This window comes from Schistocerca americana, chromosome 2 (assembly GCF_021461395.2).
Source record: "Schistocerca americana isolate TAMUIC-IGC-003095 chromosome 2, iqSchAmer2.1, whole genome shotgun sequence".
NCBI classification, from domain to species: Eukaryota; Metazoa; Arthropoda; class Insecta; order Orthoptera; family Acrididae; genus Schistocerca; species Schistocerca americana.
Genome location: NC_060120.1, coordinates 592,205,718 through 592,220,755, shown reverse-complemented (window position 1 = coordinate 592,220,755; position 15,038 = coordinate 592,205,718). Strand labels below are relative to the sequence as shown.

The 15,038-nt window shown below is 37.3% G+C and overlaps 1 protein-coding gene across 1 annotated transcript in view; it reads right to left on the bottom strand.

Annotated features, from left to right (window-relative positions):
* LOC124596002 (esterase FE4-like) overlaps window positions 1-15,038 on the bottom strand; it is a 75,238-nt gene that overhangs the window by 33,648 nt on the left and 26,552 nt on the right. Inside the window, exon 5 of the mRNA XM_047134952.1 lies at window positions 10,443-10,628. Coding sequence (XP_046990908.1) covers window positions 10,443-10,628 — 186 coding nt within the window. The remainder of the gene's footprint in view (window positions 1-10,442; window positions 10,629-15,038) is intronic.

Here is a 15,038-nt window from a genome sequence, read left to right as displayed (position 1 = left end):
GAGGCCAGCATATCGACTGGTAGTCATGGAAGGTGCCATCACAGCTGTACAATTAAGAGTAGTTTTTGTAGTATCCAACTGCCGCAGAACCTCTAGTTGTTTTTGCCAATGTAATGTACTTTATGATTGGCTTATGTGGAACTTTCCAACTAATAATATGAATCTACCATCGAAAAGGTTAAATTTTATGTCAGCATTTGGTTGTTTAGAAATTTCAACCTAGATCATCTCTTGCAAGATATTCTTAAAAACAATTGTCCTGGAGTCATTAATTATTATAGATGATTCAATGGGGAGTGTATGTACTGTAAGGTTCTATCCTTTTTGTTCTAATGAACTCCGCATCACAGTCAAAGAGAGCATTTGTTACTGGTTATACACTTATTTTCTTGTTTTAATTTTTATCAAAGAAAACATAGTCAATTAGAACTTACTGCCTTTACGTGCATGTATTGTAAATGTAGTTACTAAGCTCAAACTGTAAGTTCCAGATAATGTCTCCAGATAATTTTTGTTATTCCTTAGAAAATCTACATTGAAGTAACCACAGTCTATTAATTGCTTCCTTCTGTCTAACAGACATCTATATGCATCATAAACAGTTCATAGTTTCCCAGTTACAATTTAAAATGTTCTTCAGTATTAACTCACAAGCATACACTTCTATCAGTTGATCACTATAAAATCTACTTATTTCAGTGTTTTAAAGACATCCTTTTCCAATATCAATTTTACATCAGTAAGGTGCTAGAGTGTAATCTTTTACATTTAACTTCTATAGCCCTGTTGTTATGTGCAGCTCATATAGGCACAGGATGTCTATTTCTACAGATGTCTCTAAATTTTCCAAACAGACAAGAAGCTCCTCTACCTTATTACTCAGACTTACAATGTACTTACGAAATAAGCTAACCCTACTTCTCTGCACATTCTGAAGCATTTTGTGGGGCTCTTCTGCTGTTTTAATTTATCTCACAACAAGGTGCCTGAATCCTGATTCTAACCTAAAAGAAGATACCCCTTTGGCACCAGTAATTACAGGAATCTTGCAGTATGTGATGCAGTTTCTGCAAGAAGCTCAGGTAACCTACTTTCCCTTTTAATTCAGATGTAGGGCATGTCTAGTGTATCCACATCTCACAACTGTAGCAACAAATGTCAAGCTCAGATGAGATTTTGTTTCATTAAGCACTGGGCTGCTCATATCCATGTTTACGTGGTACACAGCGGTATTAATGTACGGCTTGTCATGGTGTGAAAACACTAGTTACTTTCTGATGATCAAACCAGCTATGAATTCACTGAGGTCATGTCAATGGCAACCTGTAGTGACTGGACAAGCACACAAAATATAATAATTATGGCTCAACTATGTCTAAGGGATGGCTGTGTACTGCTGCATGTTGATCAAAATAATTTAGCATTGATGTGTCTTAGCTTAGTAGTCACTAACATTTTATAGAATTAAGCATATGTTTCCCAAAATTTAAACAAGAATTATTAACAAATGACTGAGGTATAGTATCCCAAAGGAAAATGAGGTAGCCTAATGTGTTGGTTTAAATTCAACTTGTAAATCTACTTGCAAGCAAAGATACATGGAAAACATGTGCAAAAAATGGCCAAACGTTTCTATGTGGACTTGAAGCAGATACTTGTATATATCAATTTATAGAGTGGAGCAAAGTGTGTAGAGCATCTGACAAAACGTTCTGAACACTAACAAATCTTCCAGTTTGTAGTGCATGTAACACAATTTCAATGCTTTACAATATTTCCAAAGTTTCACTAAAACTCATTGATAATTAAATTAATTGAAACACTAATGTCAGTCCCACTCTTCACTTGTTTAATTCTTAAATATCCCTATGTGGTAAACCATAATTGCACCAAGTTCATACTACAACCATCCTGAACCATATTACCACAAGCAGCTTGTTGGTCATGCAGTCTTATTGACAAAGACCATAGTTCTTTCAGCAACAAGAATCATAAGACCATCTTCACTTCACAAATAACAGTGAAAAAACTCACAAGGCTCCTCTATTTGCAAACTCCAGTGCTTGGACAAATGACCAAATACTGCAGTCAAGTCTGTTACTTTCCCTGCCACACCTTATCAAAAATATTGTTCATGCTGTATTGTATACATTATGTAAATTCAATAAACTATTCTTAAATGTACAAATATTTACAACTTATCCCCTAACTAAATATCTATGCTTTAACCTTTTTATTTATTATTTTACTTTTGTTCAGAAAGGAAATCTCAGAACCTAGACAAATATAAGTCTGTATTCTATTTCTCATTGCACCACTATAAGACTGAAAGTGCATTTCTTAATTTTTTAGGAACATAATAAATAATTTTTACAACCCTGTGGTCATTAATCCCTGTATCCATTTTGATACTTGTCATCAACTCAGGATTATTTGCTGCTAAGAGGTCAGGTGTGTTTTCACAACAGTTTACTATTTGTGTGGGCTCATGAACTAACTGCTTGAGCTAATTTTCAGAGAATGCATTTAGCAGATTTTCTGACGATGTTTTATGTGTACCTCCAGATTTAAACATGTATGTTAAAGTCACCACCAACTATAATTCTATGAGTTGGGTAGATGTTTGATGTTATACTCAAGTTTTCTTTGAACCTTTCAGCAATTGTATCATCTGAATTGGGAGGTCAGTAAAAGGATCCAATTATTATCTTACTCCAGTTACCAAGAATGACCTCTGCCCATAGTAACTCAAAGGAACTATCTACCTCAATTTTGCAACTAGATAAACTATTTGTAACAGAAACAAACATGCCACTGCCAACTGTTTTTAGCCTATCCTTTCGAAACACTATTGATTTCAGCTGAACTTATCTCCAGTTTTAGCCAGTTTTCAGAGAAACCACCCAGTCCACACCACACAGCCCCTGCTACCCATATAGCCAAGTCCTGCATATAGTGGACTCCTGACCTATTCAGCAGAACCTGAAACCCAACTACCCTATGGTGCAAGTCGAGAATTCTGTAGCATACATGGTTGCACAATTGTCTGAGGCTCTGATTCAGGTCCCCTCCACTTGGCTCTGTATCAGAGGTCCACAAAGATTCCTCTTGACTATGCTGCAAATTGTGAGCTCTGCTTTCATCTTGCAAGCTAGACTGACAGCCTTTACCACTGCTGTTAGCTGCTTGAAACCAGAAAGAATCTCTTCCAATCCAAAGTGACACACATCATTGGTATTGTTGTGAGCCACCACCTGCAGTTGCCTGCAACCTGTGCTCTTCATGTCATCCAGAAGGACCTGTTCCACGTCTGGAATGACTCTATCCAGTACGCACCCAGAGTGCACACTGGCTTTCTTCCCCTCCCAACTACCAATAATCACACCTTCTGTGATTGTCCTGGTCTCGCAGGCTGAGAGGTTCCCTCTGAAACAGGACAGCGACTGCATCTGGCTGAGTGACAGTGTCAGTCACAGACAGCACCTGGAATCTGTATGTCAGTCTGACTGGGGAGGCCTTACGTACAGCCCCTGGGAAGTCTTTTGCCACCTACCATGCCCAGAGGTGACATCCCCTCAATTACAGGCGAGGGGTCAACCTCAGCATGAGCAGTAACTGGGCTGGCCACCAGTGAGGACCAATTGGAGGACACGGACGTGCTGGATGTCTGTTGGATCCCCACAGCAGGCCTACAACAGTAATGCCCATCCATTGAAGCTTCAGGCATTGTAACTGAAGCCATCACAGTTTGGGCCTGAGAGCAGAGTGTCACCAACTCACCTTACATCCGCACACAACAGTCACCGTCTCTGTCCGTACTAAAGACCATAGAAAACTACACTACTAAGACAAATGAACTATGGACACATGCTGCAGAACTCTACCGTAGCTCTGACAAAAATGCAAGAACTGTGCCTAATAAATTAGGTTAATATGCAGAAATTCAAAAACGAAACTACCAAAGCAGTCAGGTGAGACCAAATAATTTTTCCCTCATTAGTAACTTGTAATATGTCACAAAATCAGTTTACTTTCCATCGCAAATGAAAACTCGGGAACTATGTCTGTTAAACATTAAATTAATGTACAGAAACTCGAGAAACTAAACTATCAAAGCACACAGATGAAATTATACAATTCGCTCCTAGTTAGGAAATTGTAAAAGTCACAAAATCGGTTACTTTCCTGTTGCCTCTTCTGTTTCGGCTGGCTGCTGGTGCCTGACTGGCTACATAATGCCAACAAGCAATCACTAGCTTTCAAACCAAGTGAAGAAACAACTATTGACTCACACATGGAACTCTACATTAGAGTCCTCAGTCACTTTGCTCAAGCTGTGACACTGTCCAAATTTCCAGTTTCACCTAGGTCATTCAAACACAAAAACAAACTGGCTCTCCACTGCTCACTTCTGTACATCACTCAACAGATTGGCCAATCTGTTTGTTTTGTCAGGATGGTGCTGCTCACTTCTGTACAGAGCTCAACAGTTTTGCCAAGTTTCCCACGTTGAGTGCTGTAGGACTGCAACAAAACTTACATATGTGTAAAGTTGCTGGCTCTATTCCTTCCACATCACCCCTAATGCTGTAATTTTTATCATTAGACAGGCTTTCCCCTGCTCCTCCTTCTCAAGATGGCGGCGCATATGGATGTAGTGGCAAATCGCTCCGTGAATATCGGTAAATTACCATTAGTGTATTGTATGCTATGTGCAAAAAAAGTGATCAAAGGTGTTAAAATATGTGTAGTGGCACATAAATGGTATCATTCTTGTTGTTTCATGGAAACAAATCTCGGTCAACATAGGCCTACATGTGACTGTGGAACTGAGTGCAACGGTCTTGAAACTGCATTTGAAATGTGCAACGCTGGACTCGAAATAAGTGTGAGGGAAGAACTGCAAAGTGACTTAGGTAAAGCTAGACAATATGCAGAAATGCTGAAAAGTTTGATCAACTATATGGACCTTCCCACAGATACGCAAACAAGCAAACGGGAGTGTGTATATACTAGGTCTAAGAAAATCTCTCGACCTGTCTTAAATACCAATGTTTTTCGTGTTCCACTAATGAATAAATACGATGTCCTAATTGCAGACAGCTCAGAATCATGGACAAAAAATCTCAGTGTAACAGGTAATGGCTCAGAAAGATCTGTTGAACAAAAAAGTGCCAGCAGAAACACGTTACCATCAAATACTATTAAACGAAAAAATCGTGTGAGAACAGCTTGTAATAAAACTGAATACGAGACAAAAAACGAAACAGAGAAGAAGAAGGAAGAAATATACATATTATCGACGAGTCATGGCAAAGGACTGGCTACAATCGTGTCTGATATGCCGTCCGAATATAAAGTGACTGGAATTTCGAAACTTGGTGCTCCTCTACGAGAAGTGCTGAAAAACTGTGAAAGTTCCGTGAAAAGCGACGCCAACTGTGTCGTAATCGGAGGGGGAAATGATGTCTATAAAAATGAAAGCAGCCTTGCTGTAAGAACACTGAAAGAATCGCTAGGAAAAATTTCACAGGCGAAGGTATTTGTTGTAAACATTCCCTACAGACATGACTTAACGGAAGACTCGTGTGTAAACAGAGAAATCTTCGCGACAAATCGGAAATTCAGGAAGATTTGTAGTGGTTTTGTGCACACAACTTTCATTGAAGCAACGAGTTCAGTAAGAGAGCATTTTACTAGACATGGACTGCACAGAAACAACCTAGGCAAGAAAGCGCTGGCCAAAGAAATTCTCCAGGTGATAAAGACAGCCTATGTAAAAATAGTACTACCTGCAACAGGTTTTCTGCCAATGACAACAGAAAAGAAAAGTGCACCAACAGCATATGAGGAAGAAACATCTGCAGATACACCCTACGATGAAAAAATTACAACTGTGCAAACATGTAAAGCGTCACAGTGACCAGTGGCATTATCAGTAGCAGCAGTGGAAAAGGAAGTAACAGTAGCAGCAACAGCAGAAGTTTCACCAGCAACAGTAACTATAGTGCCTCTAAAAGTAGAAATGAGAATTGCAGCAGGAGAAGCAGCATCAAGTGTTACGGGTAGACGGAAAACAGCACCTCCTGTCTGTCTAAATGATTTTTTAGTGGAAGGCAGCAAGATGAAGAAGCCCACGAGATAAGTAGCGTAACAAATTTCATAACATCTCACCAAAACGTTCAATCTAAAATAAACAACAATTATGATCTTAAAATTTGCTATCTGAATGTTCAAGGACTAATAGATAAAGAATTTATTGTAAACAGTTTTGGACTAGATAACAAATTTGATACTTTCTGTCTGAGTGAACATTGGGTTACTGAGAGTGTACTTCCAGTTGTCAAACTTGATAACTATAATGTAGCAAATAGTTACTGTAGAAAACTGCATATAAGAGGTGGTGTGGCATTATATATTAATCAGTCATTCAGCTGCTCCATTGTTAAGTTGGACCTAGATTATTTATGTGAGGAACAGAACTTTGAAGCCACTGGTATAGTTATGGACAGTCTTGAGTTAGTAATAGTATCCCTTTACAGGTCACCTAAGGGTATCATCAATGTATTTCTAGAAAAATTCGACATGCTGTTAGATGTACTAAGAGGGACCAGATGGTTGCATTATGACATAGTAATTGGTGGAGATCTGAATGCAGATTTTGATATAACAACACATAAACGTATTGTGACTGAGTTGAAAAACCTTCTAAGACAGTGCAATTTGCACTCAATCAATAACAGGCCCACAAGAGATAAAGCATGTCTTGACAATATTTTTGTCAACTTTAAAACTACAGAAGAATCATGTGCTGTTACAGCGTTTCCATTTTCAGATCATGGTTCTGTATCTTTAAACTATACAAGTAGGTTCTGTATTGATAATAGTAGTATTCCTAAGGCTGTCCCAAAAGTTATAATCACCAGACCTGTCACAGATGACAAAATTGTTCAGCTCTGTAAGTCCCTTGCTGGGAGAGACTGGTTCAACCAATGTCATGGTGACACAAGTTATAGTCTTACTGCTGATTTGTCAGGGAAACTATTATTTGAGAGATTTTTTAAAACATTTCTGACACAATTTAATGACACCATCCACATAAAGAAATGCAAATTAACTGACAAAGGCTTTACAAACAGGGCTACAAACAGACAAAATTCATGGTTCACTAAACAATTATCAAATATGAAAAACCAAGTTATGGTGTTGCTCAATATATGTAGCAATCAGAAAACAGAACATGCAGGGATTAGTCTATATCAAATGCAGGAATGAGCATAAAAAAGCCACCGTGGAAGCCAAAAAAGCACATAATTTCAATACCATTGATAATTCCACAAATAAGTGCAAAGCTGCATGGAAATTAATAAATGGTGTTGCTAAAGATGTAAGAAGCAAAAAAATTAATATAAGTCTCCAAAAATTCAATGATTTCTTTATTAAATCTGTTGAAAATGTAGGAAATACTATAATAAAACCTGATATAAGTTCACCAGAGTTACTTTCTAAAAATGTTTGCAGAACACCAACAGACACAGGTACGTTTATGTTCTCCGAGGTCTCACCTAGTCATGTCCTAAGCATTGTAAAACGGATGAAATCTTCAGACAGTGTAGATATATATGACATATCCTGTAATTTACTAAAGAAAGTAATAGACTGTATTGTGTACCCCTTAACATTCTGTATAAATAAATGCGTATCTGAAGGATATTTTCCCGAAGAACTCAAAGTGGCTGGGGTAATTCCAATATATAAAAAGGGAGATATGGACGCACCTTCCAGTTACAGACCAATCTCCATAGTCCCAGCTTTTTCTAAAATACTGGAATGTGTAATTTATCAACAGCTATCTGTCTATTTTGAAAAATTAGGGATAATTAGTGAATCTCAGTATGGTTTTAGGAAAAAGTTGTCTACTGTGGATGCTATAGACTTTGTAGTCAAATACTTACATCAAGTGTTTGAGGATAAGGGCTATGCTCAACTCACATTTTGTGATCTAAGCAAAGCTTTTGACTGTGTAAAGCATAAGCCACTCCGAGAAAAACTGGAATTCTATGGCATTAGACATAACAGCCTTAAATTAATAAAATCATATCTTCAGAATTGTAAGCAAGTTGTTTGTGTAGGGAGAGAAATGTTGAGTATAGAACAAGTCAAGGTAGGTGTTCCGCAGGGATCCGTGCTGGGCCCCTTTTTGTTACTGATAATGATAAATGATCTGCCGTCATTTATCAAGTCCACCACTGTGTTGTATGCAGATGATACAACATTTCTTCATGCTAGTGAGGATTTCAATAGCTTTAAAACTTGTGCAGCAAAGACAATTGACCAAGCATCTTATTGGTTCAAGACAAATGGATTCCTGCTGAATGAAAACAAAACACAGCAGATGGTCTGTAGTCTTAGAGACTAGCTTCTGTCAGATGATCCAAGTTATGTCAAATTTTTGGGGGCATACATTGATGATAAATTATCTTGGGGTCAACATGTACAATATATTATTGGTAAATTGTCAAGAGTTATTTACCTATTAAGGCGACTTATGGATTGTGTTCCTGAAAAATATGTTAGAACATCCTATTTTTCATTCTTTCAAAGTATAATAGCATATGGAATTATTTTGTGGGGGAACTCTAGCTGTGTACATGACACATTAATACTGAAAAAAAAGCTATTAGGATAATTACTGGTTCTGCATATAAGGCACAACGTAAACCATTGTTCTGTGAACAGAAAATCATGACTGTTATAAACTTGTACATATACTATGTTCTAATTTATACGAAGAAGAAATTACCAGAAACAAACACCAGAGAAAATGTACATAGCCACAATACAAGAAGGAATAGGTGCCTCTATATTCCTTACCACAGATTGTCAAAGTCACTCAACAGCTACAAAATCATGGGGTACAAATTATTTAATAATCTTCCTCAATCTGTTCAAGAATTACCTGAACAATTATTCAAACAAACAATTCATGACTAGCTAGTCCTCCACCCATTCTATGACATAAGAGAATTTATCAACTGTAATATAATGCTATAATGTTATCAACAAACCTGTTGTTTCTTTCAAACTATTAATTGTATTTTAGTATGTATATGATGTTGTCTATTGCTGTAATGGCCGAATGACAATAAAATTATTATTATTATTATTATTATTATTATTATTATTATTATTATTATTATTATGAACACCTGGACCTTCTGTCAAAATCTTTGCACAGCTTCCCAATGTTGTCGGCCACCTGGCTAAGTCTGGCACTTTGCTCCCCAATACTTGTGAGCTGGTACTCTGTTTCTAATTTATCCTATACCATCTGCCTACACCCCTACCATTGCTGTTATCTGGTGGCAAGATTTTTTTCTACACCTAGTTTCTTTGTTAGATGTATGCTGCACCCTGTTGCAACATGCCGCTGGATGAGACTCTTCCCCTCCCACTTCAGGCAAAGGATCATTCTTATTAGAAACTGTTAGTTCAAATATAGCTGAAGAAACTGAAGAGCTATTCCCCAGTTGCTCACTGTTTTTACCTTTACCTAATTCCTATCTCGTTCAAATTTCATTCAATCTATTTCAACTTGAATGCCACAAATCTTTGCTCCCCATTCAGTGTTACTTTTTTCTTTTCCTTTTTTTTCTTCTTTTTCTTTTTGCATATCTTTCCACAGGAGAGTCTCATTGAGTTCTCAATTCAGTTGCCCATTACACTCATCACCACAATAGAACTCCAACCCCCAACCTTCATATACCACTCCCTGTGTGACTACCCTACAGTGACATCCAAACTTGTCATATGTTGCAACACAGATTAAATACTTAAAAATATAACTACATCATTTAAGACTCCTTAGTTTACTTGATTTTCATTATTTATGAGCTGCAAAATTTAGGTCTAGTGGTTAGTGCTTCAGGTTTATGATGTAGTATACAAAGTTATGTACTCATGTCTCCACTTAAAACAAAGACTCAGTACTCAGTTAACTGCATTATGTGTTAGCTAACTTACTCACAATAAAATGTAACTTTGAATCACTATTTACCATGAGTATTACATGATATTAAACAGCATTTACTACTGGAAAAATATGGAATACTACACATAATCTAACAAATTGTTAGTTTAGTTCTCAGAATTATGTATTTAAAATAAGAATCATCACTGATACTTCAAGAAGTTTGCAAGTTTAGAAGAGAGAAAGTAAAATGAAAATCGAGTTATTTTTAATATCAAAATGGAAATAAATTTCAGACCAGATTCCAAAAAGTAACAAATATTGTGTCCAAATTTATTATATTCTATGTAAATATTGCATTTGTTTATATTTAGGCCTAAAATTGAAATATTTTCAAGTATTCATAGTGAATCCATGATTTTATCAATCAGGTGTTATTATTCATAATTTGTATCCTAGAGCTACAACATACCTTTTGACTTGGGTGACATCATGTGGTATTGAACTGCAGCTCCTCCTGAACTTTGGCCCTCAATGGTAACTTCATCTGGATTACCACCAAATGCAAGAATGTTTTGTTTTACCCACTGCAGTGCAAGGACTTGATCTTTCATTCCAAGATTTCCAGGCAGTAAAGAATCACCTGTACTCATGAATCCTGCAGACAAAAAAAGCACTTTCAACTAGAAGACAAATTTGAAGGCTTCAATTTTTAGTGTTTGACACATTTATTTTATAAGGTATTACAAATTCTAGCAAAAAGCTACCCTCATCAGCCACATGAAGATAGACATCATGTGACAAATTATTTGAACTGTCTGAATGAATTATTTCTATTTTGAAATTCAGATAAGTTTTCCTAAAAAAAAAACACTAGGCTAGAGGAACAGTGGATTAATTGCAGCTCTGTGTTAAGGAAATTAATAATGTCCTGTAAGGAAACATGCTATAATTACCTAAATTGTTCATAATGGTAGTAGCTACTAAAAGACTGATTCATAAAAGTACAGTAGCTAGATAATTTATGGAGGAACATTTCTTCTCAAAAACTGGTTTATTTTGAAGCATAATCACTTATAATTTCAATAATTAATTATTGGTAACAGTCAAGATGTGCGACATTATTACAGCTGAGGTGAGGACTGCTGGAGATGTGTTTTGGTACTAATGTGCTATTATGGAATGCAGATATTTGAATTACTGATGGTAGAAGTATGTTCTTTCCATGCATAGCCCTCTGAGCTCCTTTACTGGCTTCTGCAGTATGTATTTTATTCTGTAATCTGTAGACAATGGGATAGGATCAACTGTGTACAAGATACTACACAGAATTGTAGCAAACACTGATCCTGTATTACATTTCTGTGCATTCTCGAAACAATAATGTGCAGCACATTTATAAAGTACAAGCAGGCACTGTAGTTGTCACTCTATACTTTGTATTTGCAAGCACAGAGTAATTACACTGAAGCACTAAAAATAAAAAATGATATTGGTATGCACATTTAAATACAGATTTGTAAACAGGCAGAATACAGTGCTGCAGCCAGTAGTGCCTGTATTAGACAACAAGTGTCTGTCACAGTTGCTGGGTCAGTTACTGCTGCTACAATGGCAGGTATCAAGATTTAAGTGAGTTTGCATGTGGTGTTATAGTCAGCACCTCTGAGGTAGCAAAGAAGTGGGGATTTTCCCATATGACCATTCCATGAGTATACCATGAATATCAGGAATCCACTAAAGCATCAAATCTCCATCATCACTGTGGCTGGAAAAAGATCCTGCTAAAATGGGACCAACAAAGACTGAAGAGAATCATAAAATGTGACAAAAGTGCAACCCTTTGGCAAATTGCTGCATATTTAAGTGCTGTGCCATCAACAAGTGCCAGTGTGCAAACCATTCAATGAAACATCATTGATATGGGCTTTCAGAGCTGAAGAACCACTTGTGTACCATTGATGACTGTATAACACAAAGCTTTACACTTTGCTACGGTCCATCAACACTGATATTGGGCTGTTGATGACTGGAAATATGTTGCCTTGTTGGATGAGTCTCATTTCAAATTTTAGTAAGTGGATGGACGTGTACAGGTATGGAGACAACCTCATGAATCCATGGAACCTGCATGTCTGCAGGGTACTGTTCAAGCTGGCGGAGGCTCTGTATTGGGTTGGGTTGTTTGGGGGAAGAGACCAAACAGCGAGGTCATCGGTCTCATCGGATTAGGGAAGGATGGGGAAGGAAGTCGGCCGTGTCCTTTCAAAGGAACCATCCTGGCATTTGCTTATAGCGATTTAGGGAAATCATGGAAAACCTAAATCAGGATGGCCAGACGCGGGATTGAACCGTCATCCTCCTGAATGCGAGTCCAGTGTGCTGGGCTCTGTATTGGTGTGGGGTGTGTGCAGTTGGAGTGATATGAGACCCCTGATATGTCTTGATATGACTCTGACAGTGAAACATATGTAAGCATCCTGTCTGATCACCTGCATCCATTTATGTCCATTGTGCATTCTGATAGACTTGTTCAATTCCAGCAGGACAATGTGACACGACACACATCCAAAATTGCTACAGAGTGGCTCTAGGAACACTCTTCTGACCTTAAGCACTTTGACTGGCCACCAGACTCCTCAGACATGAACATTACTCAGCATATCTTGCAGTGTGCTGTTCGGAAAAGATCTCCACCCCATTGTACTCTTACAGATTTATGGACAGCCCTGTAGGATTCATGGTGTCAGTTCTCTCTAGCACTACTTCAGACATTATCTGAGTCTATGCCACATCATGTTGTGTCACTTCTGTGTGTTCGTGGCGGCCCTACACAATATTAAATAGGTGTACGACTTTATTTGGCTCTTCATTATGAAGTCCATGAAACATTTCAAAAAGCTGGTACACATAAATGACCAAGAACAATGTAATAAATAATACCATAAGAGAAAGACTAATTCTCAAAGTTTTTATAATGTTTGTAAATGTTCTGTGTCCACCCTTCATCACATGGACACTTCTAACCAGGCCTAGTATATGAGGAATGAAAATAAGAATAGCTGCTGTTATGTGGTATTGTTGATCTTGGAGGTTCAGTGGTAGAAGCGGGACATAAACACTATTCTTGATGTTATCCCACAAGAAAAAATTGCAAAGTGTCAAGTCTGTGACTAGTGGACACACAAACAGCACAAAATGAACAGCCACAACATGACATATCCAGTGACATGGTGGCGTCTCACACAGGTAATCTCATACACAACTGTGGAAATGTGGAGGAATATCACTTTGTTGAGAGATGAAATTACTGCTATCGGTTTCAAGTTGTGGCATGAGTCACAATTGGAGAACGTCAAAATAGGTGACATCATAGAAATTTCTCTCACTGAGGAAGAAGGGTTCAGAGACAATCTTGTTGGACAAAGCACAGAACACATCAACATTGTTGGAATCATGGGCATGTTTGAAGTTGAATGTGGATTCTCTTTCCCCCATATGCATGTATTGTGTTGGTGGCCTTTTCTAAAAGATAAAAACTGGCTTTGTTACTCAAGATAATTTGCTTGTGAAGTCCACACTTTCAAGATAGTTCTTCACATCAGTGCACAACTACAGACAGAACAATTCATTGTGCATGGCATATGGTTTGGAGAAGCTGCATTTTATATGGCTTCACTCTTAATTGCTCATGAAGAATTTTCCACACTGTTGACTGAGTTACGTTGATTTCTGCATGAGCTCAGTAGGTAGACTCTATGAGATTTTGCAGCATGTTTCTCATATGGTCTGCTGTCTGCTTGGACATGCCTGGTCAGCTCAAAAACTTTGGATCACATGAAGAACCATCCTCCTCAAATTTATTGTACCACTTTACTATGTTATTGTAAACTAGTGGTGTCTTGTGATACTTGCCATGGGAAACTCTTTCCCCAGTCACTACCAATTACAAATGGACAAATAGAAGCACGCAAAATGCTTTCTCTGCCAGGATAGCTATAATTTTCAACAACTTTGGTCCATGGTGCCACTGTTGTCAGTTTCCCAAAAGAACTTTCTGGCACCTCATCCAAAAAAGCACTTTGTTGTTTGTCTCTCACATACTGCATTATTTGTTTTATGTTTACCATTTAAGTTCAAAGAAGGGAAACACATTTCTTATTGTTGTGAAATAGAAGAGATAGAGTCATGGATATTACGCACAATTTGAGGTGGAAATCATTAAAACAAAAATGTTTTCCTTTGTGGGTGAGATCTTTTCATGAAATTTCAACCACCAACTATCTCCTCTGAATGTGAAAATATTTTTTTGACACCCACCTATGTATAGTGAAATGATAAATGTAGTGAAGTTAGAGAAATCCGAGCTTTAAGATTTAAGTGCTTGTTTTTCCTGTGTGCTGTTAAAGAGCAGAATGGTAGAGAAATTATCTGAAGATGGTTTGATGAACCCTTTGCTAAGCACTTAGTACTGGTATCAAGTGTGCATCATAGAGTAGTCATGTAAATGTAGATGTAATAATTTTTTTAATGTTTCATGCACTTTATAGTTACTCTGTATAGTTTGAAGACAGAATCTTTGCTTGTGTAACAGTTAACCAGAATTATTTGATATGTACTGACACTTGACAAAGACAACTGTGTATTAAGACATAATGAGTAATCCTCATTCTTCTCTGAAAGGCCATATTCTATTCAGTTTCAGTTCACATAAGGCAGGAGAAAAATACATATACACTACTTTGTACTTGGCATTAGCGAAAATATCTGATCTGAGGGTGCCAAGTAATTTACGGAGAGGGGTCTCCCATGGAACTTAAATGTTCTTCCATGTGGGATATGGACTGATTAAGAATTTAAAAGAGCATGTTTAATTGTCACATAGGAATGTTTGCAAAGGAAAATGAAAGGACAATACATAACTGGATTGAATTTATCTTGGCATGGAGGTTGCAGCATATTATCTTTGATAAAGTGCCATGGAAGAAGTGAAAATAACTTCAGGTATGACCCAAATAAATATATTTGGTCCTTTACCATACTAGAAGACAGTGTTAATACCAATCTC